This window comes from Ananas comosus, linkage group 4 (assembly GCF_001540865.1).
Source record: "Ananas comosus cultivar F153 linkage group 4, ASM154086v1, whole genome shotgun sequence".
NCBI lineage: Eukaryota > Viridiplantae > Streptophyta > Magnoliopsida > Poales > Bromeliaceae > Ananas > Ananas comosus.
Genome location: NC_033624.1, coordinates 2,964,293 through 2,980,249, shown reverse-complemented (window position 1 = coordinate 2,980,249; position 15,957 = coordinate 2,964,293). Strand labels below are relative to the sequence as shown.

At 33.6% G+C, this 15,957-nt stretch overlaps 2 protein-coding genes across 3 annotated transcripts; one reads left to right on the top strand and one right to left on the bottom strand.

Moving 5' to 3' along the window:
* Nucleotides 941-3,656, bottom strand: LOC109708882 (soluble inorganic pyrophosphatase 6, chloroplastic-like). The gene is made up of 5 exons (XM_020230800.1): nucleotides 3,215-3,656; nucleotides 2,478-2,578; nucleotides 2,200-2,381; nucleotides 1,579-1,677; nucleotides 941-1,262 (listed from the first exon to the last, which is right to left on the bottom strand). Exons 1-5 carry the CDS (start codon nucleotides 3,622-3,624, stop codon nucleotides 1,170-1,172), a joined length of 885 nt encoding a protein of 294 aa, XP_020086389.1. The 5' UTR covers nucleotides 3,625-3,656; the 3' UTR covers nucleotides 941-1,169.
* Nucleotides 11,245-14,998, top strand: LOC109708824 (transcription factor bHLH18-like). Of its 2 annotated transcripts, none has more exons than XM_020230679.1 (4): nucleotides 11,245-11,425; nucleotides 12,293-12,747; nucleotides 13,380-13,757; nucleotides 14,594-14,998. In XM_020230679.1, exons 2-4 carry the CDS (start codon nucleotides 12,295-12,297, stop codon nucleotides 14,675-14,677), a joined length of 915 nt encoding a protein of 304 aa, XP_020086268.1. In that variant the 5' UTR covers nucleotides 11,245-11,425; nucleotides 12,293-12,294; the 3' UTR covers nucleotides 14,678-14,998. The 2 variants fall into 2 exon arrangements, with proteins under 2 accessions (XP_020086268.1, XP_020086267.1); XM_020230678.1 differs by having other exon boundaries at nucleotides 11,245-11,446; nucleotides 14,594-14,997.

The following is a 15,957-nucleotide window of genomic DNA, read 5'->3' as shown; positions in this document are numbered from 1 at the left end:
TCTCTCTCTCTCTCTCTCTCTCTCTCTCTCTCTCTCTCTCCTACAGATCCAAACATGTGTTTTTTTTTTATTTTTTTTAACACTATTTCTATATAATATATAATTTAAGTTTCAATATATTTTTTTATTTAATTTATATATTTTAAATATTTGTTAAATGTTAATAATTTTTTAATTTTAAAATTTTATTTATTTGTATTATTATAAATCATATGCAAAAAACACTATGTATTTTTTTAAAATTTTATTTCATAATTATATATATAAAATTAGAACTAAGCTGAAATGCTATTAATAGCACTAATGGATTAGGATGATGTGGCCCTCAAGGATTGAGTGGGCGGTTGGTTGAATTGTATAATCAAATGAATGAAAATGATAAAAAAAGTAAATCTAACGGTAGAGAATTTAATAGTACTAAATATTTCATGCTATCGATAATATTCTCGGACTCTATATAATTATATTATTTTTTATTTGTTATAATTTATTATTTACTAAGTTACAAAATAAAAAATAATATCACTTATTAGGAAGTAAGTTTACTGGGGGTATAAGAATTAAATAGTTTTTTGATGAAACAAACTGCGGAAGAGAAGAACTACACTTTCTACATTATCTATTTAGTACCAAATAAAACTAACATAATTTTATTTTCACAGTTAGAAACAAACAACGAAAATAAAATAATTTTTATCTGAACTCTAGTTTAACTCAAATTTTATTTCAACCCAAAGTTTACAGGATTGCTTTCAACCTTTTAGATTAAGATCGAAAGGGTTATCATATTATGCCGATTTTTATTTTTAGAATCAATTCTCGAAACCATATCCTTCTGCTTCAGCCTAAACACTGGATTTTTATTAATAAAATAGTAAGAAATTGATAGACAAGTTTTACGTTTCTATATAGAGCGCATGAATACTATTGCGCATAATAATTCTCTATCAAAACCTTTTATTTCGCAAGTGATAAAAGTATTATCTAGTAGGATATATTACTATTAACTTATTACTAATGCTGTTTCCATAAACGATGGTAGAGGACTACAAGTGTAATACACACATGAAACTTTTGCTCGTGATATTTCCAACTTGCTTAAATCAATAACTGGGAAAAAACAAAAATGTGATGGTCTTCTGAGCAGTGAGCACCAGCAGGGCAGATGCTCACACTAAGGAAAGCTCTCCGGAGGGAACAGACCCTTCCACTAAGTTTCTCCATGATTCATTTGTCTTCGTAATGACCTCTAGAGCATAATCCTGCTCAGCACGAGGAGAGAGAGAGTGAAATGTAAAAATAAATCGTTGATTAGTCGATGTAAATTTTGAAACAAGCAGTTTAAATCATATATATAAACGAAATTAGCAAAACTGAAAATGATTATATTTAGCCTGGAATGCTCGTTGAAACTTGCAATATTTGATAAATGAGAAATATTATTAAAGCTATAAATCATTGCATGGGTGAAATTATGGATACAAATGATTTTTTAGGAGTAAAATTGAACTCTTTATCCTCAATCGACAAGAATATCCTCATTTTGAGTTATCGATGGATAATTTATACGGATTTTACCTTGTTTAACGCCTTATTGCTGAAACCGAATCGGTTGGGCGGCTTTCCCTCAGGAATCTTGTAATCTCTATACCATTCCCTAATAGCAGTAAGAGTTCCCTGAAACAATGGCAAATCTCTCGTGTATTAAGCAACATTTGTAGCATGCAAATGTTAAAATTAAGCACCCACGGTATTCAATAACACCATGCTTCATAGAGCAAACTCTAGTAGCTTATGATGCAAAACATTAATTGCTCAAATGTAGTGTGCAAATGGATAACTAATCTAGTTTAGTAGATAGAGAAAAGAAATAAGATGGATAGGATAAAGCTAATATACAAACCTCCCATAGTTTTCTGCTAAATTTTCACTGAACTCTCGATCAAACACTTAAAAATCATTGCTGGATAATAATCTTTTCCGAAAATTTCTGAAGATTATCTTTGCCAAAATATAAATGAATTAGTAAAAGAAGATTTGAGTGAATGCTTATTTGATTCCAAAAGAGAAAAGTTTCTGTTTTGTTAATAAGAAGCCACACTTTCAGACGCCCTAAAGAAGATTGTTACGTAACAAGAAGCCAGGATATCACAAAGGGGAGAAATCATATGGAAAGTTGAGGAGGAGCAGAATTTGTACCGGAAAGTGCTTCTCGACGTCGTTCGCATCATTCACAAGAGAAGCTCTCGGGTGATCTAATGAGATAGCAACAATCTTCCAATCCAGCTCCCCTTCGTCAATCAAAGCTACTGCTGCTAAGGGTTTCACCTTTATAACATCGCCAATCTTGACGCGCATTCCGCCGATCTCAACAACATCGACTAGAAAAGAAATAGATTCAAAATACATCAAAATACAACATCCCACCGACCCACCGACGCAGCAGAGAACAGATATGTATTGCACAAGATGTATACCTGGATCATTATCCCCGAAAGCCCCTTCGATTTCTGTATTCGCAAAAGACGGGTCTTCCCATGTTTGCGGCAGCATTCCATAATTCCAATTTATGTTGTTCCTGATATTGATTGATGGATTGCAGAAAAAAGAATGTACAATTACCCATCCATAGAAGTAAACAATAATAATAATAATAAAACTATAGCCCTCCACTAATTAGTGTCGAGAACCAAATTATAGCCATAACTCTCGCAAATTTAAAGGGATTAACAATGCACTCTGTATATTTTGTTTTGTTTCTTCTGAAACGAATGTGCTGTTATTAATTCAATTGATAATCTCAGCATACAACCCGTGTTCCTGAAAAATCTAAAGTTTCAAATTAGAGTAGTCAACATTTATATGTTTCGATGCAACAGTAAGACGTTATTCATATTACTTATAGTTTCACTATTGGCACAACAATTTCTTGGTAATGGGCAAAATAAAAATGCATTACATTTCATAACCAAGACATTACTCATACACTAATTGATGCAATAATCAAAGGAATTTGGATTATATTATTCGATGAAACGATAAGATGTTATTCATATTAGTTATACTTTCACTAATCATGCAACAATTTCTTGGTTTTTGGCAAACTATGAATTACATTTCATAACCAAGGCACTAAAAATAAACTAATTAATGCAAAAATCAAAGAAAATTGGACTAAATTAGAGAAAAATACAGCAAAAATTATTTATCTTACGGGTAGTATCGAAGCTTCCCCATCCTCGTATCCTGCTTGATCGGGTTATGGCGCTCCGTGGTCGCCACCTCCATCTTCGCCCTGGTGCCCCTGGGGATCTCCACGACGCAGTGGAGGGCCCCGTCCCCCGCGCGGAGGGGGATATCGTGCCACGGCGAGATCCTGCTGTTTGCGGAGGGATCGGCGGGGAAGAAGAAGAATCTGTGCTCTAGGGTTTCGGGGCGGCCCTCCTCGACGACGCGAAAGGCGCGGTGGAAAGAAGCGCGGGGGGAGGACGCCGAGGAGGAGGAGGAGGAGGAGGAGGAGGCGAAGCGCTTCTGGAGACGGGGAGAGAAGGGGAGGATGCGGCGGCGCGTGCGGCGGAGGGCGGCGGCGGCGGCGGCGGCGGGCGCAGTCGCCGCCGTCGCCATGAGAGCGTCGGGGAGGAAGAAGGGTTTTTCTTTTTTTGNGGAGGAAGAAGGTTTTTTCTTTTTTTTTTTTCTTTTTTTTTTTGGGTGGGAGGGGACGAAGCTCTTCCTAGTAGTATATTTAGGGTAAAATGTCTGCGAGGTCCCTGCACTGTCCTAATATTGTGAACTAGTCCATATATTCTTTAATAAAAAGCTTCGTAGTTTCAAAACTTTTTTATGTTACGGCTTAGATTTTGTTTATTAATAAGAACTTACCTTGAGTGCTCTCCAAAGTACGCTACTTTTAACTTTTTGACCTTTGGATCACTGAGGTTTATTATTTTGATGGTAATTTTATTACAAATTCAAAGATTCAAAAAATAAAAGCCGGTATTTCCAGAAGCACTCCAGCTGGAGTTAATAAAATAATCTTCTGAAATAATTTGATAATAAAATGAGTAAAATGGTCATTCGAAAATTATAAATATTTTAAAAATTTAGGGACGGTAGTGCTTATTTTGAAAGTATGAAGACTTAGGCCGTAATATTTTAAGCGGAGAACAAGTCGGCGAAAAAGATTTAGCAGTGCCGAATTATGAGGGAAAGTCGACTCTCACTCTTTTTATTTTCTTGCAATTGAGTGGCTAACATTTCAATTGAGTCCTTTTTTTAGCATAAAAGCCTTTTAAATAGAACAAAAATTATCGTGTCAGAGCTGAACTGTACTCATCAGATTGCATCAGCACTAAAACGTGACATGTTCATGCAACACGCGACAGTTTCCGTATGATTCAATTAATGCGATTTCATATTTAAGCATCTTTGTTTTGTGTTTGTGTGCACCCGCACGCGCTTATTGATTATCGATCGATTGTAGTGTAATGAGACGAAGGTGTATAGCTTAATAAATAATTTCATATTTAAGTGTCTTTGTTTTCGGATTCTTTATCAAGAAAGAAATATATATATAAACACCTGAATATGAAACCCCCCTCTTGTATTCCTTTTCGAGATTTCGTTTATTGTTTGATATTGCTGTGATGTTTTCGGAAATGAAATATGTATAATGTTAGAATTAATTTAACATTAGTGATTTAAAATTTTATGTTAGCCCATGGATGCCCATGGACTTGTTGGATAACCCAACATTTTATGGACATTGTCTGGTAAACTATGCTCAAGTTTTCTGTGGACTTTTTTGGCAGTCTAGTATTTTACATTGAGTTTTTGATATTGTACTGGATCTCCAAAAGCTTGTTCTGTTCGTGCTGCACCACCCAGAAGACGTGCCGACGAGTTGGACAGTGGTCGTTATATCGCTAGTAGTGATTGTCAGAGTCTCGCACGTGGAGGAGCAATCTCACTTTTAGGACAGTTTTTTAACTAGTCTCAACTCACAGGCTTCATCTATTTTCTTCTTTATAATATTCACTTCTTGATTCTTACATGCGTTTTAAATTACTTATTTAAACTTTTTGTTTCAAAATATTTTTAAAAGAATACAATTTTTACTAAAAGATTAGAGAGATTTTTCCAACATATAACGAACAGCCATAGACATTATTCTGTAGTTTCTCGACTCCTAGTTTTATATCAGTAGCGTGAATCTAAAGGCATGCATTGCAATATATATATATCACACAACAATATTGTTTAGCACGGTAATCGACTACTTGGTCAAGAGAGGGCTTCTTTGAAGCAACATGCTGAGAAACGAGTGTTTATTGATTTCGATTTTAGTTTCGATTTTGTCTAGAAATGCTTTTCAGGTTCTGTATATTATATAATTGGTCATCTGATGTTACAGTGTCTTACATGAAGGATTATTTGGGGTAGGTTCTTTTTATTAGAAAAGAAGTCCCCTTAGAAGGTGACATGACTTTTGAATTTCGAACATTACATTTGACGTAATTATTTTCTCTGTTTATAACTTGGTCATTCTCGTTCGCAAATTATCCGACAAGACAATATTAGATCAACTCTTTTGTTGGTCGATTTTGGCACTGGCTATTGCGAGTTACATTCATATTAAGGGTCTGTTTGGATGTTAGAACATTTTAAGATACTGCAGACCAGCTCAAAGACAGTTGATCATATATACTTAAAAGTTTGCACGGCTTAATTTCTTCTTACTTATTTTTGGGCTTCTTACTATGACTCGCGACGACCAACTAGCATTTGATTCTCTGAGCAATCAAGAGAAGATATGCCAGATAAAATTGTTCTAGCATCCTATTAAACCTTGAAGATTAGCTTATGTCATATGCGTCGGTCCATTGGAGGAGTGAAATTATTTGATAAAATAGCATATAAAGATTATTCTGAGGTGACTTGTTCAGAAATACAGCATCTTATTTGGCCCACTCCATTCATCTCCATTCTTCAATCTCTTAGCTCTGCAGTTATTCATCTTCACTCACTAAGAATTTAATGCTACTCTTGATACATTTTCTTTAATGCATCACTCGCTGGTATGTATAAGAAACTTTTACCGATATCTGATCTAACATGTCAGTCGTGGACCGCCATGTTGATCTGTCCTCAATTCCCATCAATGGCTCAAATCCCAACCATCTAGTGAGGATTGAAAGTAGGAATATAATGAAGGACAGATTGGTAGGCAGGTCCTAGGATTCGCAAAATTAGAATGTATTCTCTTAGCAGAGTCTGGCTCAAATGAAGGGCGCACTAACGGAAAGATAGAAAATAAAAGGCTTATCTCTGCGAGAACATGTAATTTCATTTATCCATACCAGGCTCAAGAATATACTCATTGTTGTGTTCATTCAAAGGAAGCATCTTTAGTGAGGAAATGCTTTTACTGTAATTTTGCTATTTTATTTTCCTGAAGATGTGTAGGTTATGCTGATGTAGTTGAACAGACTCTCTGCACTACTGGATCTTTCTTTATCCCATATGAAGGTTTGGTAGGGTTCAGTGAACTTGTATTCTAAATTGGTGGCAATCTAAAGAAGGAATTTCTAGAGATATGGCTTGTTTTAGTTTCCAGAGCAGCTTTTGTACTTGGTAGTGAATGTAGATGCCTTATTTGAAGAGCTATTCTGGGAATGCCGATTTTATATTTCGCATTCCAATCTCATATTTTTTATAACAAATAGGAAGAAAATCAGTAGCGTTTCAGAGAATAGTTGGATACAGTCGTCGCTTAGCGATTGTCTGCGTTATTGAATGCATCGATATCTTGTTCGGCATCTCTTTTATTTGGTAAAGGCAGCATGAATATATGGGGCTAATATAATCTAGTGTCATATGCCTTCTGAATCTTTTGGCTCGAGCTATGATAAATCATCTCATAGGTAGAGCGCATTCATTATCATAAGATCAAACTCCAAGGCTTCAATTAAGAAGGAAATATCTCTATTCTAATAATTTTATGCTGGATAATTGTTTCGAGATTCAAATAGGCCGGTAAATTATGTTGAAGAAAGGGTGAAAGTCAACCATAAGCTTGACCACACGGCAAAGATGTGTTGTGTTTAAGTTTCTATCCCTAGAAACTTACTGTCTCATCTCAAAAAAGAAAAAAAACACCTGAGAACAATCTCAATTTTGCGTTTGTTTTTGAATTGTAGATATATCCATAATGCTTATGCCGTAAGTTTAAGCAAAATCTGAACACTCTCTTATGAATATGTTTGGTTAAGATAAATATTTTTGAATTACTCAGTTCAAACTTCAACCAGAACAACTGTCCATATTATTTTCATTTTTAGCTAAATAGGATTAGATGATTTGAATAAATTCCCTTAGTAACCTTAACCTGTATTTGTATGATTGCTTATTATTATTATTTTTTGTTGTTTTTTAAGCTGTCACAAGATTGTGTGATTTTGTTTATGCAGATTGATGTTGATATTGTTTCTATAACCTTTGTTTTGTCTCTTAACATCCACATCAGGAAACAGTAACATTCAAAGCTGAGATGCAGAAAGTGGAATACAGAGCCCAATCTGCAGGAAACTGCATTAAACCAATATACAAAATGGTGAAACATAAACCAAGTATGAAATGCTTTTATTTTGATTAAAATAAACCTTCACAAATATTTTATTTTGTGATTTATGAAAAATTATACATGAATTCATATGCTCTAATCTGTTGCTCTTTTGCTTCATCTATCAAAAAAATAAATTGCAATTTTTGTGCCTTAAATTGGAGCAAGAATTATTGTTTTCTTGATGTAAAGGAATAGATATTGTTGTTTCTTTATTTTTTTAATTTAATTTTTTTTTCTTCTTCTCCTGTATTTAAGTGCAAGGGGAAAATCTCCCTGTGATTTGAAATAATCCATTAATAATGATAGAGAAAGATTACTTTTTTTTTTTTCCCAGTTTCTGGCACATTTTTTATATCTAATGGTCAAAGTGCATATATTCTAATTTGAGCAATTAAAATGTGATGATTAATTATCTCACTGTTAATGTGCATTAATTACCAATTCACACGTGTAGCTTTGAGAAAAAGAGGTGTGAAATGTATGGAGAGCCCCCCAACTATATGCCCAATTTTTAAATGGACCCTTCAATCAATGACTACCTTGCCCTACTAAAAAAATATTATAAAACTAGAACTATTAACACCGAATACCTAATAAAACTATTAAATTTAACAAAATTTTGTACTTGATAAATTTGCATAATCTGAAGCCAAAAAAAACTAGAGATTAAAGTGATATCAATAAAAAAAAAGCGAAAATTTAAGGTTTTTTTTCCTTTCCAAAATAGGCTTTAGTAATGGATCTCAATACATATATTTTCACCCAAAAAAAAGAGGGCAATGCTAAATCTATATCTAATTTTTAGTTGTAATATTACAACTTCTCTGTCTAGCAGTCCATTTCATTAATATTATAATGATCCGACCCACTAGCAATAATAACTCGTTGGATCCAAACTACCAACCCAAACTGCTTAAGCGTAATTATTATTATTAGGATGTGTAATTTTTTATTTTTCCAATCAAATATTTTTTTCATGTGATGTGAGATTATTTGAGTATTACAAATACTAAAACCCCAAAATGGTTGGTTTAAATTCCAAAGCAAAAGATCTCAACCCTTGGAATTTCTATAATTGTTTTGTGGGTTATAGATTTAGCATTTCTCAAAGAAATATTAATTAGAAGCTTGAGGTGAGCCCACATTAATAAAAGTAACATATATGTTTATAATATTATATATGCACTGACCCTACTATATATTTTGTGCCAAAGTGAAAGGTCCATTATGGGGAACAAGAACTACACGATATATGCACTGGAGTCCTCATTTCATTGTCATTGTTAATAAGAAATTTTAAGATAATTAAGAGGTCTTATTCCATAATTAATTTTGTTATTCTTTTGTCCTTTTATTGTACTTGTTCACATGTAAAATTAAATCTCTATGCTGGAAATGAAGAAGTGCATTTTATAGAAGTTCTAACAATACTTAAAACCTTTGGTATTCTTTTTCATGAAAAAATTTAAATTTAAGCTGTTATTTTTAGATTTCGATATTTTTAATCGAATAAACATGAGTTTCTGCTTTTCGAATGAAAAAGTTGTTTCAAAACCTGCGCCAAACAATAATGACATCGACTAAGAACAAAGGTGGAGATATGTAATTAGAAAAGCCAATAATATATATCTCCCGATTACACACGTCTTAACTTGCAATTGCAGTTAATCTCCATTAAGTTAATAATAGAAGACAATGATAGATTGATTAAAAGTTTGAATCATGATGAGCTTTCTTATGCTTTAATTAAAGAGATTTGCTGTGATATGCTGCTGACCTGTCCTTGTCAAGCTCCAGGTGTCACACTCTCACTGGATAAAAACCCAACCCTACCTTATAGGGTTTGTAAAAAGAAAATACACAGCTAGTTCAACTAAAACATCTAGCTAATTTAGCAATTATTATCAACCAAAAAAAAAAGCTGTACAATTTGGAAGTATTAGTGGCTAGTACTCTTATGAGGCATCCAATGTTCTCACAAACATCCCCCACCCTCTCACACAAACATAAAATGGTTTTTTTGTGCATAAATTTAATTTCATAGCATGTTTAATTAGATTTGTATCAACAAAAATGTCCATGCCCTCTTTTATTTTCTTTCACCTTTTCTTTTTATTAATTTATCTTTTGTTGTTCTGCAATTGATATGAAACATGAGATCTTTGCTAATACATTTTAAAGCTTATAGATAAATTATATGGGGGTGACATAAAACTCGCACTTGAATAGCGTTTCAAATAATTAAATTCATGCTTGTTTTGAACTTTGAGCACCAAATATTAATGCTCTTAAAAGGATTCATAACCATGGAGGAGCAACACCGTAACCATAATGTGTAATACAAAAGATTACGATTTAAGGATGTACGTCCAAAATTAGAAGCAATACGTATAGTTCATACTGTTGTCATAGTAGTACGTAGAACTGTGGCTACAATTTGTTTTTTCTGAAAGAGACAAAATTGAAGTTATATCAATGACAAAAAAACAAACCCCAAATTCATCCTATAAATGATTACATAAAGAAAAGGATCAAAATTGCATGTGAATTAAATCTCAGCATTTCTCACATGTGTGCTTCATTTTCTCGCAATGATTTTACACTAGGAGCATATTTGTTTCAACGTAAGTAGACTTGGGGTGGAAGTGGACTTTGGGTTGAAGTAGAGTTTAGGTGAAAATTAATTCATTTCCGCTGTTTGTTTCTAACTGTGGAAGTGCAGTTCTATGAGTTCTGTTGTTTATTTGGTAGGAAGTAGATGACGTAAAAAGTGTAGCTCTTCACCCCTAATATACTTACCTCCGAAGTGGTATTATTATCTATTTTGTAACTTAGAGAATAATAAATTATAATAAATAAAAATTAATATAATTATATATGTATATAATTATATATATGTATAATTATAAAATAAAATTTTAAAAAATTTTATTATTTGTTTGCATATAAATTATAATAATGCAACAAATAAAATTCTAAAATTAAAAAATTATTAACATTTAACAAATTTATTTTTCATCATTTTCTAAATATACAAATTAGACAAAAAATATATTAAAACTTACATAACCAAATTTGATCACATTACCTAACCAAATTTAATAAGCTCCTTTGCCTCTTTGCACTTCACCGGAATTGACTTCGCCCCGTGGGAGGGCGAAATCAATTATCCTATTTTGGGTGAACTCGACTTTCGGCCATAATAAAATTACGGCAAAGCAAACAACGAAAGTGATAGTTAATTTACGGTGTAAACAACTTCCCCCCTCTCCACTTCCCTCTCACTTTCACCCAAACAAACACCCCTAGTAGTACTAAAAAAGTCATACCTGCCTACTGAGATCAATATTGCTATCATTTAGAATTCTTAGTCAATTAATTAATTTACATGTGAATCTTATTTTCCACAAAATAACATGGAAAAGTTACCATGAATCTTGGAATCTAGCTAGATAGGGTCCATGTATAACAGTATTATCATAAGTTAAATTCTCATTCACATGCCTTTAAAACCTGTGCTTTAAAAAAGGTAATGAAAAGAACCTTATTACACAGTAACTTCCATAGTTAGTTTGGCCATTTTAATAATTGTCCTTATACTTTAATTTGCTCTATGTCAAATAATAGCCATACAAGTCTACAAGAAAGTACAGAGAGAGAGAGAGAGAGAGAGAGAGAGAGCCTGCAAATGAATAGGTAAAGGAGGGAGAAAAGGGAATATATTGTTCACACCACTGTAAGATTAGTCCTCCTTAATTGAGGACATATGCTGTAGGAGAGAAAAGAATTATTGAAGCAAGAGGGGTATGCAATCTGAGCTAAAAGGTTTGCGTAATTTCTTCTCTATATATTCTGTGCATCTAATAGGCTCTTTTGTAGATATATATATCACATAATCTGGACTTCTCAAAAGAAATTTTATTAGAGCAACTATACATATGTTGGTATTTTTGTTAATTCCAAAAGATTGGTTTTTGGCTTTTGAAGATCAATGGAATCAACCCATAATTTCCCTTTTCTTTTGTCTTTTCATGAACTTTTGCCAAAAATATTGTGGAAACAAAATTTCTTTTTCTTGCTTGATCTACTGTTCATGTGGTCCTTAATTGATAGCTTAGGATTGCTATTGCAAGAAATATGATATTCCTAATTCAAACAATAAACCCAAATAGCCAAAAGGATTTACCTCACATCAATCTTTTTCATGAACATATATAAAAAGCTGTTTGATCTATAGCTTAGCAATAATCATCTTAGTTCATAAAAGTTGACTTTGCACTGTTTAGTGCATTATTGGCCCTAACTTTTGTATTATATTGCAATTTTTTTTTTTTTCTCAAAGCCTCTCTTACACACTGAGGATACATATAGGTCATGTTACGGGTTCTAATTCGTCATAAACTTGCAAGATCTCATTACCATGCATGAATTTCTTGAAGTTTATGATCATCTACATGAAAACCCTAAAGAATTTCATCATCCTTTTGTTTTCTTTTATTTATTATTTTTTTGGAGCTCTTATTGTTCATGTGATTTTATTTGATAATTACAAGTTTTCTTAATTAGCTTTTCCATCATAACAGTACTGATCATGGCTATGCATCTTAATTTGTAGAAATCTTTTTATTTTATTTTTTACTTTTTTCTTGGGGGGGCTTGATTGATTTGTAGGAATGGATGATTCTAATATCAGCCACCAATGGACTATGAACTCATTCAACCAAGTTATTCCCTCACACCAAATAGTAGCTGCAAGTGGTGAAAGCTCCCAACCATCTCTCTCTCAAGAGAGCTTTTCCTCTTGCCCGAATTCCTTCTACACAACAAGAAATGATGTTTCATCTTCAAACTCTATCTTAACTCACAGTCCAAATTCATTATTTGGCTGGAGTAATACTTTTGGAAGGCCCAGTACTCAGCCAAAGGAAGAGGTGGAGTTCGTAATATCTTATAACAATTCGGAACAAAATTACGAAGCAATCGGTAGCAAACAAAGATCGAACATGGTCAAGTTTGGAGCGGCTTCGCCCCAAGCGCAAGATCACATTGTCGCGGAGAGAAAACGGAGAGAGAAGCTCAACCAAAGATTCATAGAGCTTTCAGCAGCTATCCCAGGTCTTAAGAAGGTTGAGATATGCATATGTTGTCTAATTGTTCTTTTTCTCTTTGTACAATATATGATTGCATTGAGGTTAATTGGTTCACAGAAATATTATTTCTATTACATTAGTAATAGATGCATGCTTTTATGATATTGGGATTAATTACAAATGCTTAAGAGATATACCAATCTAGGATCTTAACTTGAAGTAAAGAAAATAAAATAGTGTTAGGTTTTTCGCTGTCGATCCATTTTAAAGAGGAAGCAATTAGCTAGATGTATAATTTGATGGGAAAAAAAAAGCACTAGTCTGTATCAAAAAGATCACTATTATTTTTTGTTATGTGAAGTTTCTAGCTTTTAATGCTATATATCCACTCCTTTCAACTAATAACTAGCTAGATTTGTTATATATGAAGGAAAATGAAAAAAAAAAAAATTTCTTTCTTTTTTACTGGAATCAAGTGTAGTAGTTTGCATGAAATAATAACCATCAAAAGTTTAACATATTCCTGCTTTTTGACATATTCGATTCGTATGTATTAACCTTCATTTTATACTTCTTGTTAGATTTTCTTCTTTCCCCAGTTTAACAATAAAAGAATTAATTATTAATTATCTCCATCTAGTTATTAATTGTTTTATTTACATTTTCAGATGGATAAAGCTTCTATTCTTGAAGATGCAGTAAAGTATGTAAAGGAACTCAGTGAGAAAGTGAAGACACTCGAGGATCAAAGTCCGAAGACCATCGAGTCCGTAGTCCTCAGGAAGAAGTCTTGCCGCTCTTGCGATCAAGATGGTTCAAGCTCTTATAATAATCATGACTCCAAAAGGTGCTTATCGGAGAAGCCCCTCCCGGAGATCGATGCGAGGATTCATGAGAAGAACATCCTTGTGAGGATACATTGTGAGAACCTCAAAGGAGTGTTGGTGAAAGTGCTTTCTGAGATAGAGGAGCTCCACCTGAGTGTCACTAATACTAGTCTCATGCCCTTCCAGGGTGGCTCTATCATAATAACTGTGATAGCACAGGCAAGTTCCTCACAATTAAATTCTACTTGGTAGTTTATTTTGATCTTTCCTATTACTGTTTGGTGTGGCAAAATTGAAGTTAAATGCATGAGATGTTGCTGTTCATGATGCAGAATTTTCCACTTGAAGCTTCTTCTCCTTATCAAATAACTAGCTACTAGATCTTTATATTGGTTGTGTTATCAATGTGCTTGTTTCATTGCTTGGCTTTTGGAACGTCTTCTTCCAAAAAGCATGCAAAAGATATGTTTTTGACATATTAGTGAAAGAGAGATGCTAAGTCTACAACCCAAAATGGATTGTAGGATTACAAGCCTTAATCCAAGGGCAGTAATCCTGTCCCCATGGTTTGGAAAACCTTTTTTAAATTTAAGAAATAAAACAAATTAAAGAGAGTGATAAGACTAGTGTGCAAAAATATGCGCTCTTGGATGCATGATAGAGTTGCAGGATTACAATAAAAAACTGGTTGTACGGCTAGCATTGCTCTGAGTGAGCTTCTTCTCCTACTGCAGTAGGAAGCAGAAATACCAGCTAGAGCAATGCTTCAACTAACTATATTCTGAAGCTCTTCTACAAAAATACAAGTTAGGGCAAGCATTAAAAGCCATATCATGATCAACAATACATATGAAACATATATGCATATGATAGAGAGGCTTTTTTTTTTTTCCAAAAAATCTTAATGTTTGGTGATAGTAAATGTATATTCTTGGAGGTTTGTCAGTGTCATAAAATAAATTATATATATATGCTCATCATTAATCCTTAACCTTTTGAGTCCCTCTTGTTTTCCACACGAAAGTGTTTAATGACTAATCCTTGCTTTCGAACAGATTGAGGAGGATTTCAACCTAACAGTGGAGGATCTCGCGAGGAAGCTGAACTCAGCTTTGCAACAGTTCATGCCAACAAGCTAATATAATTAACGAAGGGAGCTAAGACCTACTACTCTATAGGAGAATTAAAGAGAATGTTCTCCCATGCATGTTTGTGTGCTAGGATTTGCATTATTGTTATTAGGGTTATAATTTGATCACTACCGTTTCCTCTAAACTATATGTGTATTTTATGTACTTACTTGCACCTTTATTAATGCAAACCACCTTTTCCTGAAACAAAGCATGTATATTTATATATATAGTTCACCACATTGAACTACTATAGATTCCTTTGTTACAAAAGTTTGCTACGCGCTTTGAGTTGTTGAGATACACACGGAGAAAGAGAAAAGTTTTTAAGATATGGCAAGTGTAAAGTGGTTGGCAATGTATATGATACTAACATGATATGTGTATGTTTTTGTGTGCATGGCACATGAGGTGCATTATTTAACTATTAAAGTGTGGGGAAGAGGTTGTTTGAGTACTTGTTATTCAATGGAGGCGATCTGAGAGATGAGGGTTTTGAGGGATATGATGTGATATATGTGGGGTTGGTCAAGGATCATGTTCATTAGTCTATAGTGATATGCTAGATCAGTTTTGCATAAAAGGAGATAAGGCTTGAATAGTTTAATAACTATTATCTGTGGGAGATTTCCTTGGCCATTCAAGAAGATTGTGAACTCAATCATCTCTTTATCCTTTAACTAAAAACAATGATTGTTTTTTTTTTTTCAAAAAAATCATCTCTCTCTCTCTCTCTCTCTCTATCTCTCTGCTTTTTATTTTCAAATAAATACTGGTTCACACTCTCACAGTGAGCTCTCTCTCTCTCTCTCTCTCTCTCTCTCTGGGTTTCTGAGAGAAGTGAGAGGAGACAAATGGAGAGAGAGACGAAGAGGAGATGGGGACGTGGTGGTGGTGAAGAAGCTCAGAAATGGGAATTGGGGGATTTGGTGCTCTCATGGTCCGTNAATTATTATTGGGATAAAATATCAGTCATCAGCTCTCCAATGACACCTTGTTGGAGAGTTTCCAATTGTTAAATATAAAAATATTTAAAACACTGTTCTCTAACAGCTTAAACTTTTAGAGTACAACGGTTGTTTCACATGGTATCAGAGCAGGAGGTCCTGAGTTTGAGTCACACCATGCTCCTAGCATATTAATTTTCTCCAATTTATTTCAACCCCACGTCGCATCATGGGCCGACTAAAAAGTCTGGAGCCCAAACGTTTTCACACTGATCTACTGTTATGTGTTAGTTTTGTGTCCGTCCAATAATTCGTTGTGTATTTTTCAATATTAAAATAAGA